We start from the raw sequence: 27,911 nt of genomic DNA, 5'->3' as shown, positions 1-27,911 counted from the left end.
GCCGTGGCACAGAAAGGAAGGGATTTGGCGTTAACACTAGTGACAGTTTGTGGGTTTGGTCTTCATTTTCAATCAGCCGGTGAGCTGACGGTCACAAACTCGGAGGTGTTCACGTGCTTTATTAAATATGCACATCTCACATTTTATAGGTTAAGATCTCAAGTAAAAATACATTTCTAGAAATCCATGACTTCATAGCCCATAATTGAGTTACAGAGGACATAATTTTAAATCGGTCTTGAAAAACATTCACAACGAAGTGTACAGACGTCAAGTACTTCGGCACCGAACAGCAGGAAACGTCAGCTCTGGAAATGAAGCCTCGGGGGCGACAGCAGACAGGGGCCCTGGTCAGCCCTGCACCAGCAGCCTGGGGCCCTGGTCAGCCCTGCGCCAGCAGCCTGGCCCTGCAGCTCTCGCGAAGCTTGGTGATGGTGGCCATGGACAAGCTCCCGGGCTCTGAAAATATTTTCTGGAACACAAAGGGAATTTGTTTAAAAAACCAGCAACAGGTGTTCAGCTCAATGGCCCCCCCCATACCCCCGCTGCTGCCCCAAGGGAAGGGCTTGCACGGCCCCTTCTCCTGCGGCCCCGAGCTGTAGCTGAGGGGTCCTGTGGCAGTTCCGAGGCCAGTCAGGGCCCTCGGTGAGTGGCTGGAGTGTGGGAAGCCGGTGGAGCCTCAGACTGTTGTCTGCTGAGAACAGGGGCTTCGCGCTGAGAAAGACGTCCCCCGGGGGTTGGGGGGTGGGGGGAGTATATGTGATCACATCTCTCCTGCATACTAATAATTTAACGATCACTTCTACAGTTACTGCTGAGAAATTCACGATTTACAAACCAGGCCAGATGTGAGGCTGGCAGTAAAAAGGTGTTGTTTTGTTTTGAAGAAATTAGAGGAATTCTTCCACAGGTACGTGTTATGCAGCACCTAGGCCAGGGCAGAGTGTTTACGGTCCTGAAGGGGGAATCAGTCAAGTCCTGTGAGCCCTGCTTACTGTCCAGAAAATTCTAGATGTTCTTGTGCGGGACTCTCTCTAGAGGGCGCATGGGCTGCAGGTACCGCGCCTCGGGGAAGAAACCCGTGTTCAACTTTGCAGAGATTGCTGGGGAAGGTCCCGCGCCGGCCGCCTCCCCAGCAGCTCCTGTCAGAGGGCCACAACGCACAATGCTTCCCTCCGGTGGCTCGCGGTACCGGCAGCCACTCGGCCTCCTGGGGTGCTTTAGAAACATTCGCACTGAGCACCTACTGTGTGACCACCAGCGTGCGCGATGCCAGTCAGAACCAGACGGCGCTGAAAGCGTCACACGGAAGGAAGGCAGCCAGACAGCGACATGTGGACTCACTGGTGTACCTGACACGTGCAGACAAAGCAAACCCGGACGGAAAGCAGACCGGTGGCTGCTGGGTGGGGGAGGGGCAGGCACTGGGTCCCTCGGGGGTGACGGCCGCATCACTAGACCTCGAGCCGCCCATGCGCTAACAGGGAACAGAAAACCCCGTGTCACCCAGGAGGAGCCACCAGCAGCCACAGCCCAGACAGGGTAGGCGGGGCCTCGTCCAAATCCCAGGCTCACGACCCTGCCCTCTGCCCTCTCTGGACGAGGCGTTGTGTCATGTGGGACAGGCTCCAAAGAGCTGCAGGCTTCTGACGGTACCCAGCCGGTCACCACTTCTGTTGAGGCTGCTGAGCATGGCCAGTCCACCCGTCTGCCCGCCACTCGGAGAGCACGTGTGGCCCTGGCGACTGGTCATCCCGTGGCCTGGAGTCCGGCTGGAATAGGACCCCTCATTCCCCATGCCCCAGGGCAGAGGCCCCGGCCTCTCCGTGCCTCTACCCAGGCCGCTCCCAAAGCCACCCCGCTCCGTGCTCCCACATCCCCGCAGTGGGAGAAAGCCCTAGTGGTGCACTCTGGCCAGCGTCCTGATTCCAGGGCAGTCTGCCGTCAAAAGATCACCTGATTGTCCCCTGATGGCAGAGCCGGGGGCTTGCTACCTTCCGGGAGGTCGGGGGGAACAACCGGGCCACCTGCCTGCACTGATGGCTGTTCAGGTGCCGAGCAGAACCTGAAATTGACCTCCCCCGGCCTCCGCAGAAGGCCTGTCGGTACGGCTCCTGCTCTGTTCGCTCAGCACACCAGAGTCATCTACACAGCCTGCACGAGGTCCAGGACCCAGCACGGAGGCCCTGGCATTGGGGAGCTGCCCTTTGGGGCAGGACACACAACAGACACATGCGACCCCACTGGGGCCACGGAGAGCCATCTGGGACCAAAGACGCTAGCTACAGGGGAAGGGGTCAGATGGGTCTGCATTCCGACCCAGTGAACCTGGACCTGCCCAAGGGGGGGGTCCCGGCAGGGGGGAGGCGAGGCCCAGAGGGGACACGGGGACAGGTAGGCTGGGGACGCCAGCATGCCTGGCCAGGCTGCACCGGGAGCAGAGCCCCGACACTCACCTGCATGAAGGTGTGGCACTCGGTCACAAAGCTGCCTCGGGTGATCTCCTTGAACCGCTCACAGGTATCTGCCACACTGCTGGCTTCCAAAATAAAGGCCTGGTGGTGCTTGATCAGGGTCAGGGCCACCCGAAAGAGAATCTTCGAGCCTTCGCTGAACAGACAGTCCCAGATCCGGAGCACCGTCTGCAGACAAACAGAAATGGCGCGTCACCGGCTGGGGGCTCACACAGCCCTGGTCCCTGTGAGGCACATGCCACGCTCACCTCCACGGGCAGGACATCCACGAACAGGCAGATGAACCAGCGCGACACGACCAGGGTCCACAGGACGCCGTGCCTGTCCATCAGGGCCGCCACTGCTGGCAGCTTGGTCCTCACCAGCTCCCCCAGGACCTCCTGGTCTGTCTTCAGGCCCAGCATGGCGGGGCTGTAGTAATCTGCCACACGAGGAGAGCAGGGCTGTGGCTGAGCGCCCTTCCCAGCAGAGGAGAGGGCGGCTCCCAAAGCGATGCCGCGCCGTGCACCAGTGAGAATCTGCCGGCGGGAAGCGTTTGCACGGCTGCGCTCATGGCACCGAGAGGGGGACACAAGCAAGTGTCCACTCGGGCAAAGGGACAAAAGTGTGCCGTGTACGCGGGCGGAACTGTCCTCAGCCCCACAAGCAAGGGTGAGCCCCCAGGACGAGGTGCGCGGACCAAAGCCAGACGCTGGACCGGTGCGGCTGAGATCCCTGCAGCCACCACATCCACAGACAGGACGTAGGACCGTGGGCCCCAGGGCTGGGGGTGCGGAGCTTCGGTCTGGGAAGATGAGAAAGCTCTGGGGACGGGCTCATCAGTGTGAGCACACTGGTGCCCTCGCTGAGGGCTGGCCGGCAGCATGGACATGCCATCTGGCTAAGCAGGGGCCGTGGGACACAGGAACAGGTGCAGGGACAGTGCTGACAGTGACCTGCATAGGACGGGGCCCTTGCTCTCGGAATCAGTCTGCGTCCTCTCTCCACACTGGAGGGTCAAGTTCCTGGCATTCTAGAAGGGGCTGGACATCCCCACCCCTCTGACTGCAGGAGGACAAAGGCAGCCAGAGGCCTGGGCCGTCCTGTAAATCACAATGAGACCTGATAGCTTAAATTGGAGAAATGCCTTAACCGAGTTCGTGGCCTGGGGGCCCCAGACCATAGGAGCACAGAAAGCACAGCCCACCAAGGTGACTTCACGGCCGCTCCGCTCCTCCCGCCCACAGGCCTGGGCACTGGCTGGCAGCTGGCGGTCCCCACTGGCTGGGACCACGCACTCGGACAGACAGCACGACGTAGTGTGTCTTCTCCGAACGCATGTGTCCTCCCAGAGAACTTTTTTGCTCATTAAAGGCACGTATTATAGACTTTAATGCTTAGTTTTTGCTGTTAAAGTGGTCTCTCAAAAATGAATAAACGTTAAAAAATTTAAAAACAGAACACCAAGGATTTTACAAGTTTTTCCTGCTCATATCCTCATTTTGCATCTATCATCTCTTCTTAAATTGAGCAACATCCTGGCCCCCCCCAGGAGATGGAGCAAAGAGCCTCTGCAGTCCGTTCAGAGTGTCCTGCAAGTGACCCAGTTCTCCAAGTGACGTCCTGGGGCAGCCGGGGTTAAGCCTTCAGGCGGTAAGAGGGTTTGCTGAGCTCCCAGCAAGGTGGCCTCACTCCTGGCCCCAGAGAGGCTTACAGCACCTTCCAAAAATAGACCCGACCAGCTCACACCCTGACTGCCCGGGGCCTGGGGGTCACCAGGGCAGGAACCCCGAGACCTGACCTCCTCACCCTCCTGGCCACATCCGGCCCTGACGCCGAAGGCAGATGGAGCCCGGAGCCCGGAGCCCGGGGCCCGCTCCTCTGGGCCGTCTGAGCAGAAGCACACCTCCGGGCCAGCATTCGGCTAAGCACAGGACGAGGAGCCTCCTCAGTAGGCCTGGCGGGGGCCTCACCTCGGGGACGGCAGCCTTCTGCAAACAGTGCCCTGGCAACGTCAGCACATTGGAGGGCTGAGCCGGGCTGGGGCACAGATTTAGAACCAGCCCGTCTTACTGCTGCCAGAGCTGGGATCCAAGAGGGTGCCATCTAATTCCAAAACCGATGCTCCCCAGCCCCCCAAAGGCAAAAGCACACCCCACGGGCACAGGGCACAGGCAGTGAGATACGGCCCACAGGTAGGGCGACCCCCTGGGACAAGGTCGTCAAGAGGACACGGGAGACACACGGCAGCTCCAGCGGTGTTCACACCTTCGCTCTGCTTCCCAGGGCCCCTGAGTCTCCCCGACGGAAGGTGCCTTGGTCCTCCCTTGGACCACCTTCTGTCTTGACCTGTGTTTGGAGGGGAAACAGGTCACACCAGCTTGTCGGGACGCCAGGGTGTTGATTCAATGGGCTCTGCTCGATGCGACATCCCAGACGGCGCTCCCGCTCCGTTCCTGAAGCCCGATGGCACCGTCAGCCAGGGCCTCACCGGTGTCTCCACAGGCCCAGGAGGCCTGTTCCCTCGTCCTTTCCCTGGATGCCTTGGTCCGAATGGTGACTGCTCAGGACAGCGGCCTGACCCAAGAGAGGCCGCCCGGCAGGCTGGGTGGAGGAAGGGCGGGGTCTGCATGTGGAGGCCAAGTTCAGGGCGTGCACACACCGTGTACTGGTGCTCCAGAACACGACTTCCCTTCCACGTTAGCTGTTCTGAAACAGGGGCAACTCTGCTGGCCTAGTCACAGGTGTCCCCGTACCTTCTCGCTCGTGGGAGACCTCAGCCGGTCTTCCCAACTCTCAGCCACACAGGCCTCCTATTATTTCCTACTGAGCCGCTCCTACCCAGAGCGGTAGGGACCCTTCACGCGTGCGCTGCATGATCACAGACACCACCTCTTTTCTGCTTTCCTTGCAAGGCCTTATCTCAAAGTCAGTTTTTTTTTTTTTAATTTTTTTTTCAACGTTTTTTTTTTTTTTTAATTTATTTTTGGGACAGAGAGAGACAGAGCATGAACGGGGGAGGGGCAGAGAGAGAGGGAGACACAGAATCGGAAACAGGCTCCAGGCTCCGAGCCATCAGCCCAGAGCCTGACGCGGGGCTCGAACTCACGGACCGCGAGATCGTGACCTGGCTGAAGTCGGACGCTTAAGCGACTGCGCCACCCAGGCGCCCCTCAAAGTCAGTTTTTAATTTTAACGTAATGAAAATTATCAATCTTGTCTCTTCTATTTTTTGAATTTTGTTCAAGACCTACCTCCCTCCTCAGCAATCACGAGGCTGTTCTCACCTCATTTTCTGAGTGTCAAAGTTCCGCTTTTTCACGTGTCTTGAATCCATCTGGAGTAGGAATAGGGTTTTCCATGTACACAGGTGTCACAGAGGATGTTGCAAATGGCGACCTTTCCCTACTGATCGACATACCTCAAGCCCCAAGTCCCCCAGATTCATAGGTCGGAAGACCAATCGATTTCTGCACTCTCGCCTCTGGTCTCCATACCGTTTCCTTGTAATGGCAGGACAGGACGTTAAATCTCCAATATTCCCTCAGGCCTCCCTGGTTCCCTAGATAAACCCTCCTCAGATAAAAGAACCACCGAGGTCCAAGTGGCTGATGTCACCGCAAGTGTGATCTGCGCATGTGAGAGCTTCCATGACATCTGTCTGTGTGACAGCCGCATGGCGCGAGCCCCACAACGTGAGCGGATGAGTGTGTCCTTTTCTGTTTTCTGAAAGATTTGTAAAGCGCGCAGAAATTCTCCACACCTTCAAGGTTCGATGACAGTATTGCCATTTCAGATGGTCCACTTTCTCCTAAATCAGCTTTGTTAGGCAGTATTTTTCTCAAAATTTTCCACTTGGCCTCTTTGTCTTACTTGTATTCTCTTGAGATTCTTAAAAACCTCTAAAGATTTTCAAATTCCAGCACCCTTTCCATTTCCACGTATCCGTCCTGCCAGGCTCTGTCTGTTGTGTCGGTTTTTCCAGAGAACCAGCCTTCGTCTCGGCTCGTCTTTCTGACTGCTTCTGTTCCGACTTACCAGTCCTGGAAGCCTGTGCCGCGGGGAGGCCGGCACGGCTCAGCGTGTGTGACTAGCGTGCCACCTCCCGGGCCCCCTGCTTCTGTGTGACGAGGAAAGAAACTAGGGAGCAGGATGCTGGTGCCGGGCCAGCTTGCTTCCAGTGACCCACAGCAGTGCCTCTGCCCCCTCAGTCCTGACTGCAATGTCGTCCGTCGGGACGTCGCGAGGACAGGAAAGGACATTTCAGGGGCTAACACACAAGCCTGTGCAGTCACCTGCCCTTCAGGGCCAGCCCAGAGCCCCTCTGTGACAGTTTCAGGCTGTGCCATGGCTGCTGCTGCCCCCTCCCGCCTGTGTCTTCATTCGCTGAAACTTCCCAAGCCCCAGAGCAACCCGGGGATGTGACAGGTCTCAGTGAGTATTTGTGGGAAGGAGGTGACTTGGTCACAGTACAAATACACATCATGATTCAGTCTCCAGACGCAGCTCAGTCATCGCTCCATCTAGAAGGTCCCCTGACCAACCCCCCGCCCCGCCACTTCCTCGCCATTTCCCTGCACCTGCCGCTCAGGCCTCCCCAGGCAGAGCTGGGATGGTGAGATGTCACACACATGGGGACGGTCTGTCCCTTGAAGGCGGCCTATCCAGGAGGGCTGCTGGCGTGTCCACTCTGTGCCATGGCGAACAGTGGCACTGGAGTGTGAGGAGTCCCCATTCCGTAATGGTGCCACTCTGATTCACTCTGGTTCACTCTTCCGTGAGGCACGTGCCAACATCTGAAGGCCACGGGATCTAAGGCTCAAGGGTCCTCATCTGTAAAATGGATCAGTAGTTGGGCCCGTGTGGTACTGCTGTGCTGAGGCGAGACTCGGGACATGGAAACATGCTGTATGCTCCCAGGCAGAAATCACAGCCGACTCCTGCCGTGGTCACTGCGGGGTGCCCGGAGCTGGGGCCAGCTCTCCAGGGTGGTAAGGGCAGTTCCAGCCCGACTTGAGGGCACTTATGCTGGAGGGGAGAACCAGGGCTCACCCGTCCGGTGGTCACGAGAACTCCCCGGGCCGCACATGCCCTATGTAGCTATGCCCGCCTTAGGCCAAGCACGAGGCTGGGTCTGGTCACCACCGTCGCGGCTGTGGAGGGCACAGGTCTTCTCCCACCCAAGACGGCTGTGGCCACTTCTCTTCCCAAAGCGATCAGGGTCCATACTGCATTACCAAAACCGGTGCTATTTATTAATCAATGAATTGGAAGGAATGATTCTCATCCCAATAACAGTTACAGCTGATAACGACTCACTCTTAGGACTGTTCTGAACTCTACAGGAAGCCGAGTGGACCTCTCACTGATTCTGGGCCCTGCGAGCCTCCACACAATGGGGCAGCCTGGGGACCAAGCCCAGCACCCGACACAAACAGTTCACGCTAAATTGCAGAGCAGAGAGAGTGCAACCAGGGCCCAAACAGTCACAGGCGTGTTCAACCCACCAGGCAGTATTCTTCCCACGAGTGCGTCTAACAGCCAAAAGGATTTCTCTTCGCTCTTGGTTATGAGGACCAGGTAGCCTGCTATGAAGTTCATTCCCTGAAACAAGAAAACGGGTCCTGAGCCACCTCAAGCCACCTTCAGTGGCTATGACACACTGCTCGTCCCTTGCTGTCCCCAAAACCACGCAATTCCGGAACGACCTTCTGGTGCAAGATCGAGATCTGCCTTCCAAGTGACACACACAGCACGAGAAAGCAGAAACACAAATCTATGTGAAGAAGCTGTCGGGGTCACGGCCCTGGAGTCCACACTCAGACCCTCCTGGGGCTTCGGCCCCCCTACCACACCACTCAGACCCCCCTCGGGCCTCAGCCCCCCCCCCCACCCCCGACCACACCACTCGGACCCCCCTCGGGCCTCGCACCCACCCCCGCCCAACCACACAACTCAGACGCCCCCCCCGGGCCTTGCCCACCCCAACCCCCGCCCAACCACACCACTCAGACCCCCTCAGGCCTCAGCCCCCCCCCCACCCCCAACCACACCACTCGGACCCCCCTAGGACCTCATCCCCCCCAACCCCCTGACCACACCACTCTGACCCCCTCTCGGGCCTCACAACCCCACCCCCCGACCGCACAACTCAGAACCCCCTCAGGCCTTGCCCACCCCACCCCAACCACACCACTCAGACCCCCTCAGGCCTCCCCCACCCCCACCCCCGAGACCACACCACTCAGACCGTCCTTCAGCCCAGACGACACCTACATCCAGCCTCTAAAGCAGGTGTTCCAACAGACACGAGTGCTCAAGTCTGCATCGGAGCAGATGCCAAGCCAACAGTGTATTTTGTAAAACCGGGAGAGCGTGGCGGGACGCTCAGGGCTGCAGACAGTTTCTATGAGGGAGACCGCCAGGGAGGCTCAAGGCACCTGGGAGCTGCAGGCGCAGGGCTCACTCACAGTGGGCCAGTGTCTGCGTGACTGCACTCCAGACAACTTCCACTTCCTTCCTTGTTCCCGATGCTTTCTAAAATGTGCCCTCCTCTAGTAACGGGGAAAATCCAGCCTCTGTCACCCAGTGTCACACACGCCACCCAGGGAGAGGCCACGTGAAGAGGCAGGCACACGCCAGGGCTCTCCAGAGACCACGAGCGGCCGGGGACTGGACAGACCACCCCTCAGCCGCGGGGGTGCCAGCCTGCCCACACCCCGCCTCCGACCGCGGAGAACAGACTCCCATTCCTGACACTCAGCTTGCAGACCTTGTCCCCACAGCCGCATGTGCACAGATACGGACCATGAGCTGCACATCGCGCTCACGCTTAAAGTTGTAAGGGTTGTTTTAACGCTGTTTTTAAAACCTACAAGAACAGCGAGTGGAATAACATGAAGACGGTTTCTCGGCTGCCCAGCCTCCCCGGCTCCCACAGGCCGGTCCTCGTCCAGGACGGCCAGTTACCCATCCCGACTTCCCCCCCTGGCACCGCGGGCAGGCTCCAGGGCACTGAGAAAACAGCCTGTCTGGCCTGCGACTTTGCTGCTGTCTTTGCAAGATGCTCTGCCCCTCTTGTCGCTGCAGCCACGGCCGCCCGGCCCAGCCGCCGAGCCCCTGGAGCCTCGCCTGAGAGGGTGGGCTGCAAAGTCCCCACGCAGATCCCGGCACCCTCGGGAAGCTCCAGAAGCAGGAGCACCAAAGCGGGAAGCAGAACTCCAGGCACCCAAGCAGCTAGCACGCTGGCAGGCCTCCAGCCCCTCAGGCCCACGCGGGACGTCCCGCGTCCCCTGCAGGCTCGCCAATGGCACTTCTGTGGCTCCACACGCCCTTGTCTTTCCCTCCCCAACACCCCAGACAGTGCATGTCCTCGCAAGGTGACAGGAACTGGCAGGTGAGGACGCAGGCTGTCCCCTTCAATCGCAGGGGAAGATCTGACTCCCAGAAATAGCATGGGAGGAGCGCCCCACACGCGCCCTGCACAGAGCCCAGCAGATGCTAGTCACTCATTCAGTACCTACAGCCCTAGGGTCACTTAAGTGACCTCCTACCTTCCCAGCCTCCCCTTTCTGACATCAAAGTAAGTCATTAAGCGTATGTTTCACCACTTTTCTACCTGGGGAATGTGTCAAAGTCACAGGCGCCATGACTAGAGAGCCCGTGAACAGGGTTAGTGCATCCTTGCTGGTCGCTGTCACCTTCCCTTGGGGGCTCACCTGGCAGTACCCCACACCTTGGTTGTGGCGCCCATAGGCCACCAGCACGTTGTACAGGGTCTTTTGTAAACAGGGATCCGCGCTCTTCCGGAATTTCACGTTGTCCGGGAAGGTCCTGTTCATATCTGCAGGGAAATTCACAACACAGGATTACCCAAGACCGGCCTGTGATGTAACCCTCATGTCTACCACAGGGGGCGCCCCGAACCCCACCTGGCAGGTGTGAGCGAAAGTTTCGACCCTGGTCGCCCTTTGTGGACAAGCCCCTGCCACGTCCACGGTTGAGGCCACAGCGATGAGAGTCAGGACTGAAGAGGAGGGTATCCCGCCTCTCCTCACAGCCCCTGCCATGCAGCCTGTCTGCACCCCCCTCCCAACACCCCCCACCCCAGCCAGGGGGTTAACTCTAGGACCACAGGCAACACAAAACTGGAAAATCTTTCCAGTTGTGGAAAGGCAGAACACCCTGAGAATCCCTCAGAGACAAACGGCAAAACCAGACACTGAGAAGTGAATAAACTGTCTGCTCATCAGAACCTGCATCCTCCTCACTGGCGCTGTGGGAACCTCCCGAGGACCTGACCCTGACTCTGTGAGCTAGCCCACACACGGGCAGAAGGGGGGAGGTGTGGGTGCATGACACAAGTACTTCTTTTTTCTGACCTAGTGACCCCACTTGGATTAGATTAGTGGTGTGTCTGCCGCTGGGCTACGGCTGATGACTGGAACGGACCCGCTGTGCAGGCCCCTCGGCCCCCACACGGCTTTCGGGCAGCGCTCCTGGGCCTCCCTCTGGTCTCCGAGCTGCACCTCTGCTTATAAAAGAACTGACCTAAGCAGAACAGGAAGTATTAGTGCCTCAAAGGACGTTATTTGCCATTGTGTGTTTGTTTACAAAAACGTTTTTTTCTTGGAATTCTAAATATCCCAAAAACTTAGAATCCACCAGGAGTTTAGTGGTGTTTTGGTTTTGGTTTTCTTGTTTGTTTTTTTTTACTAATTCAGACTCTGAGTGACCAGTCCCAAGCCCATTCTCATTCTTACCCTTGATTAGGAGATGTTTTGAAATTTTTCCCTGGGACAGCCCCTCCTTCCCACCTCAGAGGTGGGTGAGACAGGGACATCCAGTCTGCTCACGCACCCTATGAATGCTCCACTGCGCTGTCCCTGCAGAGCAATTTCTCCAGACCCCTCAAGAAAACAGACAGAACGACGATGGTCCAGCAGGTCTGCTGGGCACACGCCAAGAGACTGGAAAGCAGGGACTCAGAGAAATCTCCGTGTGGCCATGCTCGTAACAGCAAACCCACAAAAGCAGAGGCAGCGACCCCAGCGCCCATCAGCGGAGAACAGAACAGACCAACAAAACAGGGTCTGTCCGCACAGCCAACAGGACCCGGCCCTGAAAAGGAAGCATTCTGATGCCTGTTGCCATGTGGATGTGCCTCCAGGGCCCCTCACCGGGGTAAGCGAGCCAGACACGACAGGATGGTGGGCCAGGGGCTGGGGAGAGGCTGACACTCCGTGGGGACGGGGTTTTGGTTTGGGAAGGTGGAACAGTAAATTCTATTATGCATGTTTTACCACAATAAGACATTTTTATCCAAAAACACCGGCACTAAAACAGAGCCTTTCAGTTCATTTTTCAAACCAACAGCAACACTCTGTTTTTCTTGACACGTGTGGCCTCTGCGCAGCAAGGGACCCCCTCCCCAGGCTGGGGACACTCCCCAGTCTCACCGCCTCCAGGGAGTCCCACCTCTCAGCACACTCAATTAATTGGGCTTTAAAACTTATTTTATATTTAAGGGTGTATGTCTCAAAAGCAAAATCAGACGATCAGTCACACTTCCTAAGAATCTAAATTATTCAGTTTATAAGGGTTAAACGTTTGTTTTGAGCACTTGGAACATCTAAGAGCTCGTGAGCCTGTGTGGTCACTGAGAGTGCCTGGGGCACCGTCGGCACCCAGAGCTCAACACCAGCCACACATCCCCGCGTCCCTAAGTCCCAGGGCGCTGCCATCAGCACAAAGCCCTCCCAGCGATTACCCTCTGGTCACGACTGCCGGCTCAGAGCCTGCAGCAAGGTCTTCTTGCAGAAACCGGCCCTGCCCTTGCCCCTGCCCATACTGACCTTCCCAGCTGGCTGGCGTCTAGTGTTTGCTGAATCGGTGAAAAACACTGCTCTCCCCTCACGAATGCTCAAGGTTTGATTTTCCCATAAGAAAAATAAAATTCCGAATTAAAAGCAGTGAGCAATCTGTAACAGCACAAGTTCCCTCCTGGGCGGCTGTGTGCCCCGTGACTCACCTGTCCGGATGGCCTCCTCCAGCCTGCCGCAGCACTCTCCCTGCAGTAGCCGGTGGTAATAGCCGGGGTTCTGGTCCATCCGGGCCTGGGCTCCGCTCACCCCCATCCAGACGTGGGCCCGGTGCTCCAGGGGGACACCTTTCCGGATATAGCGCTTCACTGAAACGGAAAGCAGGGGCTGCGGTCAGGGACAGACCAGCGTGGCCTGGGGTCAGAGCCTGGCAGAGCCCGAGAGCAAAGGGTGCGACCTCAATGCTTTCTCCTGGCTTCTCCCATGTCAAACATGAGAAGACGCAGAACCTTACACATGCCTACCCGGATGGCTGCGTGCACTCCTTGCAGACCATTCTCCTGCACGGGGCAGCCCCCCGTCCTCCCTCACCGTCAGCACACCGTGTGGGAGGCAGCGGGTCGGGCCCCTGGGGCCAGGATCAGTCACTGCAGCCCAGGGCGGCCCCACAAGCTCCACACACAGGAGAAGGCCGGAGGCACAGAAGCTGCACCAAGTGAGGGGACATGAGGCAGGAAGCAGAAGCGAGGGCCAGAGGGACAGCTGTGGGCAGGGACAGAGGCGCTGGTGCATGGTCCAGCCCTGGAGGTGACAAGGGACTGCAGGGTCCCAGGCTGGGAGCCTGTGTGACCCCCTGGCGGGGGGCTCAGCGGCCAGTGTTTGTGTCCTGTTCTGCACTTGACTTGTGTCAGTGGAGAGCTACTTCCTTTGGGAGAGATATTTTACTGAAAATAAATACATGAGAAAGGGATCGATTGTCTAGCGACCATAGAAACACGTAGGAAAAGAAGCCAAGAACCACAAGGTACCTCAGGTAACAACTTGCTCGTTCGTTTCCCAGGTAAACAGGAAAGATTTGTGAGACGATGTTCAAGTGAATTACAGGAAGCCAGGGATGCAACAGTTTAACCCTCAAAACCGTTCATCGAAGGAAATACTCAAAGCTTTATTATTTTACTTCCATATTACATTACAAATACCATTGCTATTTTCTTTTTTAATGTTTATTTTATTTTTGAGACAGAGACAGAGAAAGAGTGGAGGAGGGGCAGAGAGAGAGGGAGACACAGAATCCAAAGCAGGCTCCAGGCTCCGAGCTCTCGGCACAGAGCCCGATGCGGGGCTTGAACTCACAAACCGGGAGATCACGACCTGAGCTGAAGTCGGACACTTAACCACTAGAGCCCCCCAGGCGCCCCACAATACCATTTTTAAAAAAAGAAATGCATTAGGGGTGCCTGGGTGGCTCAGTTGGTTGAGCATCCGACTTAAGCTCAGGTCATGATCTCACAGCTCGTGAGTTCGAGCCCCGCATCGGGCTCTGTGCCGACAGCTCAGAGCCTGGAGCCTACTTTGGATTCTGTGTCTCCCTCCCTCTCTCTCTCTACCCTCCTCTACTCATGCTCTGTCTCTGTCTCAAAAAATAAATAAACAAACATTAAAAAAATGCATTTTAAGAAAAAACAAAAGGCCATACAATCAAAGAAAGTCCACGATCTGCTACAAGGAGAAAAGCATCTGTGGCGCCAGCTGCGTATCACAGAAAACCGCGGCAGGAAGAGTCGCCACGGAAAGCACTGATAAAGCTCCGCTAACTCGCACTCTGCGCTAACCCACCACGGATGCGGCCTCAGCGGAAGCTTCCAGAGGGCGCATGAGGGCAGGAAAGGCCCAGCAGGTGCGTGCGGGATGCGGGACGGAAGCCACAGGGAGTAGAGACCCTCTGGGGCGTCCCCACGCTGGTGAGGTCACGCGAACCGAGGACACTAGCCACTGGGGCCGCCTTTCCTCCAGCCTGCCGCGCTTTCCGCCAGAGCCAGGCGGGGGTCTCCGGCCGCAGGGAGCCAGGCAGATGCTGCGGCCACCCCCAGGGGCCAGTCCGCGGCCGGGGATGCCTAACTTGAAGACGTGCAAAGGGGGGACACGCAGACCCCAGGCTGCCTCCAGCACAACTGACGCCTGGAACCACAACAATCCCCAGGGGGACCAGAGGAGCCGCCAAGTCAGGGGCTCACCTCCGACCTCAGGCCCCACTCGCAGGCAGTGGAGCATAAGGAAACTCCAGAAATAACCACAGGAGCAGAGCTGACTGCGTTTCAACAGCATCGCAAAGGAAAGTCTTGCGGGCAGAAGGGGCAGAACAGTCTTTCTGAGGAAGGCTCACAGCAGGGCACGAGGGAACCGGGTCACCACGGGCGGAGCTCGGCCACAGGGGTTGGGGGGTGAGACCCACACTCGGCTCCGAGCCCACAACCCTGCTTCAGGAAAGCCTCAGTGCTCACAGGTGCTTGCACGGATGTTTATACCATCGGCTCAAAGGTCCTGCAGCTGCCGAACGTGGTCCCAGAGAGCGAGGTGTTCCTCAGCAAGGAGGGAAGAAGGATGGGATCCCCCAGATCAGGGCACAGCGGGAGCCGGCCTCACAGGCCTGGGGCCGTGGGGCCCGCTGGCGGGACACTCTCAGAGGCCCCAGCGCCCAGGCAGCGCACGGGTCCCACAGGGGCAGCAGGAGCGAGTGTTTAAGGACATGGGCTGGTTTCAGTCTTGAGGGGACACGAACCTCCCCATGAACTCACAGAAGTATAACCAGTAAGAGCGTATTTCACTACAAATTAAATTTGTAAATAGAAAAAAAAGGCACCTGTAAGATGCTTAAACGCCTCACTGGAGTCGGACACTGGGTTCTACTGGGACCCGCAGGCCCCGCCTGGCAGAGGCCTCAGTTTCCTGTCAGACGGGGGTGAAGCACGGGGCCCTGGCCTGAGATCCAGGTGGCCGAGGAGGCTGAGCTGTGTCAACAGCTTCCAGGGACAAAGGCTGTTGCCACTGATCCCTTCCTCAGGGTAGGACTTGTCCGGCAGCATTCCTGACCTTCTGGGAAGATGAGGGGGGCATCTCTTTAAACAAGGTGGACCCCAGACAAATCACTTCCAACTGTCTGTCCCAACAAAGTTAAGCAAATCCCTGTATTTATTGGTATTTGCCTTTGGACAGATGTGTTTGCAACTTAATTCTAACTTAGATGCTGCTGTAATTTGCAGCTACTAAGAAAGAGCTGAGACCCTGCAGAAGGCAATTCAGCATTCGCCCTCAGACGGGACATGAGCTGGAGCAATGGCTGGGCCAGGGCAGGACTGAATTCGTTTTTCTAGGCTGCGGGAGAAGGATCGACCTGCCTCACGTGCTCCTGGTGGGTATTTGCTATGGACAAAAAAGAAAACAAAGAGGAAACACTGGTTGTGTCCACATGTGGCAGAATCGGGCCAGTGAGTTCTGGTGGCCACCTGGAGACGTGCTGATGCCAAGATTAGGAGGTGACCGTGTTATTGGTGACAGGAAGGCAGGCGTCCAGACAAAAGTCCCCCAAAACAGAAAACCACACAGGACAACGAAGCAACAAGACCCGTCACTGAGGTCACAGAACGATGCCCACCAAGGCCCTTCCCCCCTGGGATGTCATGGTCCCTGCAGGACAGTCAGCTGAGTGTGACTGCAGAACTGGACTCTCATTTCTGGAATAACTCGTCCACTCCTGTCTGTGCCACACAGCCACTCCCACAGAGCCACACAGGTGCTGACAGGCTCCCCGACCGTCCTGCCCCAAAACCACACCAGCACCAGCCACGACACCCGGGGCCACTGAACCCTATGAACCATACACCTCTTGCAGACTGACCTGCGCCTCTGTTTCCTGAGGGAACACCAGGCCGCCCTCCCCCAGGCCCGAGGCTCATCGCAAAGCTGACACTCTGGCTTCCAAACCTGTTTTGCCCCTCTCGTTACTGCAGTCACAGTCTGTTATGTAAGTCAAGGAAATGTTAAAACAAAAAGAGAATTCTTTCAGTAAACCAAACTGAAATTCTTAGAGCTCACAGACACCAGTGCTCAAAGAAAGTAGGAGCAGAAACCAGATAAGACCTTTGAACCAGGGAAGACAACTGGAAAAGACAGGAAGGGCGAGCATCTGGAAGGTTCTGCACACTGAACAGAACGGATGCCGGAAAAGAGACACTTGGCGCCACGTGCAGCTTAGGACGGAGATGCTGAGGGTCCTCCAAAGGGAAGGACAGGAAAAGGACAGGAAAAAACCAGATGGTAACACCACAGACAGGGCCACTGAGGCGCACGCACATCTCAGTGACTGCGTGCTACCAGCCTCCGGGTCCAGGGTCAGCCACGGGAGGCTTCTCCCGCGTTCCCGCCAACTCCCGGCCTGCGGGGCCAGCCGCCACATTTGCACACGTGCGTGGGAGATGCCTGGTGCTGTCAGCAGTGGCCTCTGCCTGACCCAACAGCTGGGCCAGGAGGAGAGCCCCTGGTACTTCACGTGATGCAGATTTTCACCATGGATCCAAATTAGCTTTACTTTTATACACTTGTATTTTTTAAAAACAAAAGACCAGTCAACTCTTAAGAATAAACAGAAAGGAGAATAAAGGCAGACATGCCGATGGAAACAGAGGCGACGCAGGGATGGGCGCTGGGGGATGATCCCTGCAGGGAGCGCACAGGGCGCTGGCGGCATCCAAGGTCTGCCTGGCAACAGGGGACCAGCCTGAGGCCCCTCCCGGCCCTTCGGACTGTGTGAACTGCTAGTTCACCTGAGTCGCTCCTGAACACTCCCCCAGCAGTAACAGCCCTGAGGAGGGCCCCTGGTCAAGGGAGAGGCAGGTGGGTGGTGGGGCTCAGAGTTGAGAAATGCCTCTCTCCCTCCTCCCTGAGCGCCCCACCCCCAAGATCAACCTGTCCCCACCAACCCTGTGCAACTGCACTATGTACTGGGCCCGCTCTGGGCCTTAGTTCACCAACCCCTTTAAAAGCAAAACTTGACCTTGTCACACCCTCTTGCTTAAAAACCCTTTTACTGGAGCCCCTGGGTGGCTCAGTCAGTCGAGCGTCCACCCAACATTTAATTTCAGCTCAGGTCACGATCCCAGGATTGTGGGATGCAGCCCCACATCAGCACGCTTGGGATTCTCTCTCTTCTGACTCTTTACCCCACCTGAACTCGAGCTCTCTGTCTCTCTCTCTCTCTCAAAAGTGAATTAAAAAAAAACAAAAAACTCTTACAGCTGGCCTCTCTCTGCCCAGTCATGTGATGGAGCCCTGGGCCCAAGACCAGAACGCTCTCATTACGTCCCCACTACCGGTCACACAGCTCTGTCCCTGCCGCTGACCTCCGCCCTCACCGTTCCTGGTCACCAAAGCCCTATCTCAGAAAGCCCTAGCCTTATCTTGAGTCCCGGAAGCATACACCTCCCAAGGGCCTCACCACATTCCGGCAGGTCCCCACCGTCTCCTTATCTGCGGCCTGGGGAAAACACTCCATTCATTCAACAAACGTTGAAGCAAGTGTGAGGCCAACGCTGGGGCAGGGAGGGGAATGTGATTCCCAGAGGAAAGCAAACCACACCAGAAACCAGACGAGCAGCCAGAGGTCAACACAGGCGGGACAGGGCAGGGGCCGGCTTCTGTGGCGGTGTGGAAGCCTGCCCTCCCAGACCCGCAGGAGGGAGAGCGCCAGGGAGCTGGCAGGCCTGGAGGAGGCGCCAGGCCCAGAGAGAGCTGGGCTGGGCAGGCCACGGGGCAGGGGGCTTCCGCGCTGAGGCAGGGAGGGGGGGGAGGCGGGGAGGGACGGAGACCCCGCCCCTCAGAACCAGCTCTGGCCGGTCCGCGGCCTCCGACCCACCTGTACCGCTCTTCTGGACACCTCCGCCCCCCTTCAAAAGTTTGGACCATTTCATCGCTCTTCTAGTGAGTATCACCAGGTAGGCGGAAAAAAACTCCTCATAAGCTGCATAATCAAAGTCTTCGGGCCTTTCAAACCCGTACGGATCGATCCTGCAACGAGAAGAAAAGGAACCTGTAAGCCCTAAATAAAGTTTCGCGCGCGCACTGGGTCCCCGCGGGGACGAGGCCGCGTGCGCGCGTGGGGGAGGCGACGCGACGGGAACCGCGACCGACCCGCGGGGGGGGGGGGCGGGCGCGCCCCGGCCCTCCCCGCCGCTCCCCACCCACTCGCACTCCACAACCCAGGTCCCCATCCCGCACTCACACCCCAGGCTGGGCGAGGCGCGCCCTGGCCCCCATGCGCCCACCTGGGGACCCGGTCCCGGGGGCGCCCCGCAGGCTCCATGCTGGGAGGGCGGGGAGGGGGCGCCCGGGGGCGCGGGGACCGCGGGGCGCACGCCGAGGGGTACGAGTCCCCCTCCCTGGACCGGAGCGCGTGTCCTTCCGCCGGGCCGCGGACGCGGGAGGCGGGGCGGGGGGCGGGGCCCGAGGGATGAGCAGCGGGAGGGAGAGGGGCGGGGCTGCACCTGCTCCCGCGGCCCCCGCTGAGGGCGGTGGCCGGCGCTGCTGGAGCTGGAAGCGTGGGAGGTGTTAAGCCCGGAGGGAGGGGTGCGGGATGGGAGGCTGGGGGCGGGATCAGGGGGCCACGGGGGGCGGTCCTGAGCGCAAGGTGTGCGCCCCGCCCCACCACCCCAGGCTGGCTGGGTGGGTGGGCGGCATTTCCCGGTCACTCCGTTCAGGCCTCCTGGGCTTTGAGCAAAGGTGGGAGATAGAGTTGAGGTTCTCCTGAGATACCTTCAAACTTCAGTGCCTGGCCGGTCCGAAGGTCAGAGCTCTGACCTATGAGCCCTATTTTAATTTTCCTTGTGCCGGAAAAGGGCAAGTCTTACTTTTCACTTGTTTTTTTCAGTCTTCACTTCAGACCTGAGAACAGCGTATAGTCCCTGCACCCACCTGGGGACCTGCCCTGTTCCTTCCTGCCTCCCCAAACCCGGCTGGGGAGGGGGTCCCAGGTTCCAGTCCTGCCCTGACTGCCTGGGAAAGCCCCGACCCTGCCAGGGGTCACATGGTCACGGGAACTGGCTGGCTGTGCACCACCCTGCAGGATGGTCATCTGGGGTGACTGGGGGTTCACAGCTCAGGGGGCGCCCACACAGGAGGCAGAACGGTGGGGGGGGGGTCCCTATTCAGCCACCCCTCCAATAACGTGTTCAGAATCTTGGGCGTGTGGGTCAAGGCCAGGTGCTGTCTGCAATCTTGTTCCTCAGGGCGAGGGGGAGGGGAGTCACCAGCAAAACTAAAGGCATCAAGGCACGCCCTGAACAGTCCTGGGGCCCTGACGCCCTGAGCCCTGCAGGGGCAGCCCTGGGAGCCAGCACCGTTACTCTCCTGAGATTTCAACACTGGGGTGTGAAAACCTTGCCAAATCAGGGAGACCACAGAAAATTTGCCAGAACTATGTTGTGAATTTTGGTTTACAAATGTGGTGAGAAAGTGGGTATTTAAGGTTCTTTGAATTTTGGATTTAAGGCACTTGTAGCCTCAGCCCTCCTCACCCCAAGCGTCCTTTTTGAAACAATGAGCCCAAGCAGGAAGATGCTTTCTCTGAGCCCCGGAGCCCAGTCCACCTGTGACCAGCCCTGTCGGAGGAAATGCCTTTCTGGGGCATGTGTGTACTTTCTCGTGAGAAGTGCCTGTGGGCCATGCAGAGACGTGGCTGCGCCCCCTACACGTCTACCCGAGCTTTACTGGACCTGCGGGCAGCCGACACGGCTCGGAGCTGATCCGTCCAGGGCTAAGCAGAGAGCCTGCATAGGAGCCGGCAGGACCCCCCCCCCCCCCCCCCCGGTCCCTGCTCTGACGTCCTTGGGACACTCTCAACAAGGGTACTTTCTTGTGTGACATTCAAGTCAGCAGACGGGGGGACTTATCCTCACACCAACATGGGGTCTCCCCCGGCCCACGCCTTGCGCACTTGCTCATCTTCCTTTGGCGGGTTTCTCTCCCCACCTGGATGGCTGCTACCAGCCAAAGGGAACGACTCCCTGAAGCCCCCCCACCCCCACCCTTCCAACTCTTCTCTGGGGCTAAACCCCATTTCCTGCTTCCTGTCCCCGGGCCTACTAGCAAGCTGATGCTCCTGCCCCCACTTCTCTGGCACTCAACACCCCCACTTCCATCCCACCCAGCTGTCCCGGGACATGCCTGTCTCCTTGCCTGCAGGTTCCCCTCCTCTCTTGATGGGGGTCAGGATCCGGCCTCACCCCTGCCACACACTTTCTCACAACTGCCTTGAAGAGCAGCATGGCCTTGGCTCTGATGCCCCCGCAGGAAACCCAGGCCACAGGACATGTGCACTTGGGCTTGAGCGTGATGGCAGTACCCCTGGCAGGTGTATTGGGGCCAGATGACACGGGAGGACGGGCATCCTGTGTGGGGGCAAGCGAGGTAAGAGCAGCCAGCCCAGGAAGTAGGGGAGGGAAGAGGATGAGGAGGCCCAGGTGGCCAGGATGGCAGCGGCCAGAGGGCGGGAAACAGAGGGCTGCCGGCCCAGGGTCTGCCTGAGCCTCCCCTTGGGAACAGGAGTAGTGCGCACTGTGTCCTCCAAATACCTCCATCCACATGCCCAGGGCTGAGTTCCCTGGGCACCCTCCCTGCCAGAACCCTTTCCTCAGAGCTGGCAGCCAGAGCGCTGAGCCGTCCTCCCTGGAGACCGCGCAGGCTGTCACTCGCCAGGTACCACCACGGCCCCCTGCCACGTCCCCAAGTTTCTGTGCAGGCCAAGCCTCAGCAGGGGAGGTGGGTGGACACCCCGGCGACACTGCCCAGACGGGGACCCTGACCCAGAGAGTGGCTGTGGGAGCCCGAGGCTGCATTTCTGCCGAGCCCCGGATGTGGGTGCTGGTCCCCAGCCGGGGCCTGTACCACAGCGTGACCCCACATTCAGCGAGGGCTGTGGGGGTCGACTGATTCAGTTGAAAAGAGCTGGAGAGACGTGACCACCAGATGCAACATGGCCACACCCGGGAAGACCCTGCGGTGTGGGGGGGGGGCGAGACTGAGCTAGGACTGGGAGGCAGACGGACAAGGGAACATTAGTGACGCTGGTGTGTCCCGGTAGTGAGGTGGTGTGTGTGTGTGCACGTGCGTGCGTATGTGTATTACTGGGGGCTGACACAGATGAGCCCTGGGAAAACAGTGGAGGTTAACACGCCCCTGTGTGTCCTACTAAAGAGATCCCCACGGGGAGCCCTCTCCTGGGGTGTAGGTGAGACTCGGGGTCCCCTGCTTATCCGGGACCAGCCAGACTCTGCCCCCTACACCCCTCCTTTGCTCCAGCAGTAATGAGCTGGACTGTTTTCGCCTCGCAGGGCAGGGCGGCTCCCGCCGCTGAGCCTGCCGGCCACCAGCCCGCTGTCTCACCTACCTTACTGTGCCCCGTGAAGCAAGCCTCCCGTGGCCTAGCTCCAGAGAAGCTTCCAGACCTCACTATGGCAGTAGCCCCATCCCTTTGAATTGAAGTACTAACTCGAGATTTGTTTTCTATTTGACTAAAGAAGAGTATTGACGGGTAAAATAATATGAGGTTTGGAGTTGGTGTTAGATTCGTTCCAGAAGAGAGAAAAAAGATGGGCGAATGGAGCCATGGCCGAACCAGGAAGCTGGGCACTGGGTACACAGAGCGGTTTTCCGTTCTGAAAGTTTCCATAATACTGTGTGTAACCAGTAAAGCAGTAATGCCCTCCCCACAGGGGGCAGGAGGGCCCAGAACTGGCCCTGCGGCCTTGGCCCCCCACCAGTCCACTGTGGCCTGCTCAGAGGTCAGTGTACCGCCAGCCACCTGGAGGATCCTGAGGCTCTCACTCCTGCTGTCCCCATGAAGCCAGAAGGGACATGTGCAGATATTATTAGTGAGGCGGGGTGCTATGGGGTCTCCAGTGACCCCATGAAATGCCCACAACTCCGAGTCTGAGCGGCCACCTTCCTGGAGCGAGTGTGGGGTCCTGTACCAAGGTTACCGTCATCAGACACTACACATTCCTCCAGTCCCCACAGGGGGGGTCCAGCCCAGGAGTGTGAGTGAAATCATTGCCTTGGGACAGCCCAGGTGCACCAGGCCGCGGGGCCACTTGACGAGAGCCTTTCTCTTTGGGGAAATGTCACCCTCTGGAGACTGTCATGGGTGAGAATGCAGTCCCCCAGGCCACACAGGTCCCCTGCTCAGTTTCTAGGGGTGTGACCCCGGCCAGGCTTGTCCTCTTGGACATGTCTCCTTCTCCCCAGCAGGAGCCGGAAGGGGCTCAGTCATTGCCCGGTGTGCGGACTGTGCTCAGCAAACCCCGGGCCTCTTGTTCCCATCCTAGCCTCCCAGGCTCAGGTGCCTCACACGCGATTTCCTCCGAGAGCAGGTTGTGAGTGCCCCGCAGGAAGTCACCCCAGACCCTTCAGTGACGTCCTCTGCAGAAGAAAAACAGGTTTTGGAAGAGGGCAGGTCCACTGAGCAGGGAGCCCTGCAATTATAGCCTGAGAATGGCGTTTCCAGTTCTTCCAGCACAGACGTGGAATGCAGCTGTTCTGTGGGCTCTGGCCATCGGAGAAACTCACGATTTGTTTTCAGAGATCATTTTGAGGGAGTGTTCCTTGTAAGCAAGTTTTATTTTGTAACAAGATTAAACGCACATTTTAAAGAACAAAAACTGTGATACAACCTAATCTTACAAAACGCTCAGGGACGCTGCGGGAGGGGAGGCGCAGGAAGCACCCCGTCCCCAGGAAGCCAAGAAACCGGAGGTCCTGCCTCCACCTGCTCCACTGGACAGACGGACGAACAGACAGTCTCAGGAAGAGTGGGAGGGTACCAGGCTGGGACAGGCACACACTGTCGCTCGTCCCCAGCCTTCCTTCTCCTGTCCTCCCTTCTGTGCTAGAACCCCGTTTTTGTGCCCACGGCGCAGGCCTCTGTGACAAAGAACCACAGCCTGGCCGCTAGACAGCACCCGTGCTCACATAGGCTTGGAGCCTGCAGGTCCGAGGGCTGGTTCCCAATGCACCATTCTCCTGGGTGCGTGGACACTGTCTCCTGCCCGCGTCCTCACGTGCTTCCTCTGTGCCTCCTGACCTCCTCTTATTAGGACACCAGTCATGTGGGATCAGGGCTACCGACTGACCTCGTTTTACCCTCACTTCTTTAAAGGCTGGATCTCCAAACGCAGTCACATTCAAAAATACTTCTGCTGGAAAATGAAAGCACTGACAACTCTGGGACTTCAGGGGCGCCTGGGGGGCTCAGGTGGGTGTCCGACTTCGGCTCAAGTCATGGTCACATGGTTCGTGAGTTCAAGCCCCGCGTGAGACTCTGTGCTGACAGCTCGGAGCCCGGAACTGCTTCGGATTCTGTGTCTCCCCCTCTCTCTCTCTGCCCCCATTCATGGTCTGACTCTCAAATATGAATAAACGTTAAAAATAATTTTTTTTTTAAATAAAGACATGTTTATTTACATTTTATAAGGGGTCAAATCTAAAGTATAATAGGGGCGCCTGGGTGGCTCACTAGGTTAAGCATCTGACTTTAGCTCAGGTATTAATCTCATACTCCATGAGTTTGATCCCCACGTCAGGCTCTGTGCTGACAGCTCAGAGCCTGGAGCCTGCTTGGGATTCTGTGTCTCCCTCTCTCTGCCCCTCCCCTGCTCATGCTTTGTCTCTCTCTGTCTCAAAAGTAAATAAAAACATTAAAAAAAAAAAAAAAACTAGAAAACAAGGGCACCTGGGGGGGTCAGTCGGTTGAGCATCTGACTTTGGCTCAGGTCATGATCTCAAGGTTCATGGGTTCGAGCCCCACGCTGGGCTTTGTGCTGACAGCTCAGAGCCTGGATCCTGCTTCAGCTTCTGTGTCTCTCTCTCTCTCTGCCCCTCCCCCGCTCACTCTCTGTCTCTCAAAAATGAATAAACTTAAAAAAAAATTTTTAAAAACCAAAAGTTTGGGACCCTAGTGCAACAATAAAAAGACAATGTCCCAGATTCATGGCATGCAAGTTACACACCCAGAGACATACTGACACTTTCCTGTGAAAGTACACGTGCCAGGGACCAGCACAGGGCACACTTCCACTAACTCTGTGGTGGCCATGTGGGTACACATCAGAAGTGACAGGCTCCCGCATTTCAGCTGGCAATCCTATCCTGGACACACAGGAGACACTGTGACCCGGATTTCTGTGACCGGGAGGTGAGGAGCTCTTCTCTGCTTGAGAATTTTTCTTGGGGAGGCTGTTCTGCAGGGAGAACAGCGCTCTGTCTCTGTGCTCTTCCCTCTGAAGTTTTCTAACAGCCCCTCAGCCCAGACGCACAGCAGCTGCCATGTTTCAGGATGGAGCCGTGGGGCTCACTAGGTCCAGAGCCGAGCATTGTGGGACCTGCCAGGGCCCATGGGGGTGTCCCGGCATACAGAGGTAGGTGTCGACCATCTGCACTTCCCTTCCCACCAGCAGAGCTTCCAACAGAGTGTCCACAGTGACCCAAAGGGGCTGAATCACGAACAGGATATGTAGGGAGGCGCTGATCACAGAGGGAGTAAGCGAGCGGCCAGAGCAGCAAAGGTTCAGGAGGGTGTCTGTTTTTAGAGGCTCGATGACGTTCCTCAGAGCCACCTCCAGGCTGGGCAGCTGGGCCGCTGACTGCTCGGGGCTGCGAGCTGTGAGCTGCCCCCATGCCCGGTGTGTGTGCTGTCCCTCCAGCCCCGGACACGGATGCCAAGGCCCTGCACTGACCGCCCCAACTTGTAAAATTGTGCCAAAATATACCTGACAAAGAACTTGACCTCTGAACCATCCATGAGGGAACAGACAGCTCAGTGGCCGTTAGCACACTCCCACTATTGTGCAGCCACCACCCTCTGTCACCAGAACTTTCTCATGTCCCCAGACCTAATCTCTGACCCCGTGAACACACCTCCAGCCCCTGGCGCCCCTCCTGCTCTCCGCCACTGGGAATGGGGCTCCTCTAGGGGCCCCAGGGGAGTGGAGTCCCACAGGATTTGCCCCTCTGTGACAGGCTTGTTTCTGTGGACAGGTGGGTCTGAGCACCACCCCAGGCGGTTTCAGTACTTCCAGCCCATTCAGTCTTTCTGTGGTGGGAGGTGCTGAGGACAGAGTTTAACTGGTTCTGCTTCCCTCTGAGCCTGTCCAACAGGTTTCTGGCTGGGCTGCCTGGGGTGCGGAGGGGGAGCCTCTCTGCCTGGGGAAGGAAATGGGGGTCAAACGTGCTCAGAGGCCCCGTGGGCAGCCGTGGGGTGGGGGGAAGTGGGACAGGAAAGGCCCCCCGGAGCATGCCAGCAGGACGTGCCGTTTGCTAGAACCCCAGAAAAGGAAGCATATTTACAGAAGCCGGTGTCTGTGCACAGCCCGCTGGGCGGGTTTCCCAGGAGCGCGTCTACACCTGGGAGTGGGTTCCCTTCCCACAGCGAGTGTGAGGACTGGGTCGCAAGCCGAGAGGGCTGACAGAATTTGGGGCGATGGAAGAGTGCCCCTCCCCGCCCACCCACCCTGTCCTGGGCCGAGGTTTCTCCTGAGCGCTGTCACCGTGACAGGAAAACCTTCTGGTGGCGCTGATGAGACTGTGGTCCTTCATGCAGGGGACCCGTGGCGTGAGTGTCCGTGCACCTCACACCGTGAGCCCCTCCTTACCCAGGAGGCCCAGGGACGAATGGGGCCCACGCCATTCTCGCAGACGAGAGTGCAGGCCGAAGGGTGGGGTTCCATCCAGGCGGGCAGGGAACCCACGAAGGACATGTCCGGCAGCGAGGATGAGGATTGAGGGGCCCGCTGGTCAGCACCGAAGTGCCAGGCCAGCTGGCCCTGTCACCCCAAGAGCTCCTGAAGCCATGGTTTCTCAGGGAAGGCCCTGGCTGACGGACGCTGGAAGGTCCAGCCAGACCCGCCCTTGTCTAAGAGACCATAAGGAAAGCATCCTTGGCGACACAGACATGACCCACCCCATCCTGCCAGGAGATTTGTGATAGGCGACATATTTTATTTCTGTTTTTGAAATTATTTCCAAGTGAATAAAGTTACAAACACAACAAAATACAGTTAGTGGTTTTTTTCCCAACAAACCTATTTTAGAGGTTTGTATACAAAAGAGAAAAAAGAGAACATTGAATTAAACGGCTGTGGGTTATCACATAATCACATAATTAAAAGATCATAACTCAAGTGGCAAAGGTGCTTTCATAAAAGACTAAGGAAGTGATGCTGAGTTTGTACAACCCTGACCGTTGGCATTCGTGGGTGGAGATCTGAGACACGAGAGCACTCCCGAGATTTTTCACCAACAGATACTTCCTGTGGGAGCCCCACCGACTGGGCTCCCAGACGGATGTGTAAACACAAGGAGCTGTAAAATCTGAAGCAGGCCTAGGCTTCTAGCCTCTAACTGTGCAGACATGCAGACCCCACCCTGTGGGCTAACAGGCTCACACAGAGAGGGTTTCTTCCCCTCCCCCTGCCCCCGCCACCGTGGGTCTCATTTACAAAGCCCAAGGTCCGCTGGCCACCAACCTTCTGCAAGGGGTGTTTCCACACGGGGTGCCTGCGGGCCTACCTTGTGTGGAGGCAGCGGCCGTGTCCACCATGGAAGCACCTGCGTCCGTGGGGTCCTTAGACTCCACAGTCTTCACGTAACATGAGCACATGCTGACCACCGAAAAGTACCCTTGGAAAATCACCTTCAACTGCAAGCTTCCCACAGGCAGGGGACCTGCAGCCGTATTTGGTGAATGGGGAGAGGGCCAACCCCCCCCCCCCCACCCCGCCCTGCAGGTCACAGACTCACCCCCCACCGCTTGCCAGATGTTGGGAGGACCTGGGTGTATGACCTCCTTGAAGCTGCTATCTGGAGGAGATTCTGGTCGATTCTCCCACCACTTGGGCTGACACCACTCTGCGTTCTCCAGTGGGCTTTCTGGTCTATTTAAAAATAGCACAGTCCTACTCCTCGTTTTAAAAAGGGAACACTCGGTGAACGTAATATTTCTCTCTCCTCTGTCTGTCGTCACATTCTTTGCCAAACGTGGTCTCAGCCCCACTTCTGAACAAAGTATGAAGAAGGAAGGGGCCAGTAAGCCAGGTGGTGCCCGTCCAGCCCCCCGCTAGATGCCTCTGCTGCCCAGGCGCCCCCTGGGGTTGTGGCTCCAGGAAGCCAGCCGCAGATGAGGCTCAGCCTTCCCGAGACACCTGGGTCGGGGGCACTGGGCCCCCAGCAGGGGACACACCGTTCTGCGGCAGAGGACCCCAAGTTTGAGCCACACATGGCAGATGAGGCGTCGCCCAAGGGCCCCCTCACCCACGGTTGGGGTCCACACCCAGGAGCCCAGACACGGGCCGGGCAGCCCCGTGGGCACATTCACAACTGTCACACACCCCAGGTCCCACTGCAGGGCCCTCCCGGTGCGCCCCCAGTGTGGTTCCTGCTCAGCTGGGGGCCCCGCACCACCATCCAGGCCTGGCACATTCTGGCACCTGCTCGGGGCTTGTGGGCTCTGGACACCCCAGCTGTGGAAGGTGCCACCCTGCAGCCTGGAACCCGATGGCCCGAGTGGGGGGCAGGAAGCGAGCCCACCCCAGGACAA

The 27,911-nt window shown here is 57.9% G+C and overlaps 1 protein-coding gene and 1 long non-coding RNA gene across 6 annotated transcripts; one reads left to right on the top strand and one right to left on the bottom strand.

The window, feature by feature from the left end:
* Positions 1-362: 362 nt before the first annotated feature.
* Positions 363-18,762, bottom strand: GRTP1 (growth hormone regulated TBC protein 1). 2 transcript variants are annotated; one of them, XM_058742142.1, is made up of 8 exons: positions 18,592-18,762; positions 18,183-18,334; positions 12,484-12,642; positions 10,172-10,296; positions 7,961-8,057; positions 2,723-2,895; positions 2,457-2,642; positions 363-472 (listed from the first exon to the last, which is right to left on the bottom strand). In XM_058742142.1, exons 1-8 carry the CDS (start codon positions 18,627-18,629, stop codon positions 383-385), a joined length of 1,020 nt encoding a protein of 339 aa, XP_058598125.1. In that variant the 5' UTR covers positions 18,630-18,762; the 3' UTR covers positions 363-382. The 2 variants fall into 2 exon arrangements, with proteins under 2 accessions (XP_058598125.1, XP_058598132.1); XM_058742149.1 differs by lacking the exons at positions 18,183-18,334; positions 18,592-18,762 and adding an exon at positions 17,766-17,877 and having other exon boundaries at positions 370-472.
* Positions 18,158-24,044, top strand: LOC131519293 (uncharacterized). 4 transcript variants are annotated; one of them, XR_009265578.1, is made up of 4 exons: positions 18,158-18,261; positions 20,507-20,731; positions 23,212-23,345; positions 23,478-24,033. It is a non-coding gene; the product is annotated as an uncharacterized LOC131519293 (long non-coding RNA). The 4 variants fall into 4 exon arrangements; XR_009265584.1 differs by having other exon boundaries at positions 22,568-24,044; XR_009265580.1 differs by lacking the exon at positions 23,212-23,345 and having other exon boundaries at positions 23,478-23,772.
* Positions 24,045-27,911: the final 3,867 nt, after the last annotated feature.

Source organism: Neofelis nebulosa, chromosome 1, assembly GCF_028018385.1.
Source record: "Neofelis nebulosa isolate mNeoNeb1 chromosome 1, mNeoNeb1.pri, whole genome shotgun sequence".
In the NCBI taxonomy this organism is placed as follows: domain Eukaryota; kingdom Metazoa; phylum Chordata; class Mammalia; order Carnivora; family Felidae; genus Neofelis; species Neofelis nebulosa.
The sequence above is the reverse complement of the archived record's forward strand: the minus strand, read 5'-3'. Positions and strand labels throughout refer to the sequence as shown.

Coding starts and splice junctions, on each gene's coding strand:
- GRTP1 (XM_058742142.1), bottom strand. CDS start 18,629: ATGGAGCCTGCGGGGCGCCCCCGGGACCGGGTCCCCAG. Junction 8,058..10,171: donor AAGGTGTGGGGTACTGCCAG/GTGAGCCCCCAA, acceptor TTCTTGTTTCAG/GGAATGAACTTCATAGCAGG. Junction 473..2,456: donor AGTGCCACACCTTCATGCAG/GTGAGTGTCGGG, acceptor TTTGTGTTCCAG/AAAATATTTTCAGAGCCCGG.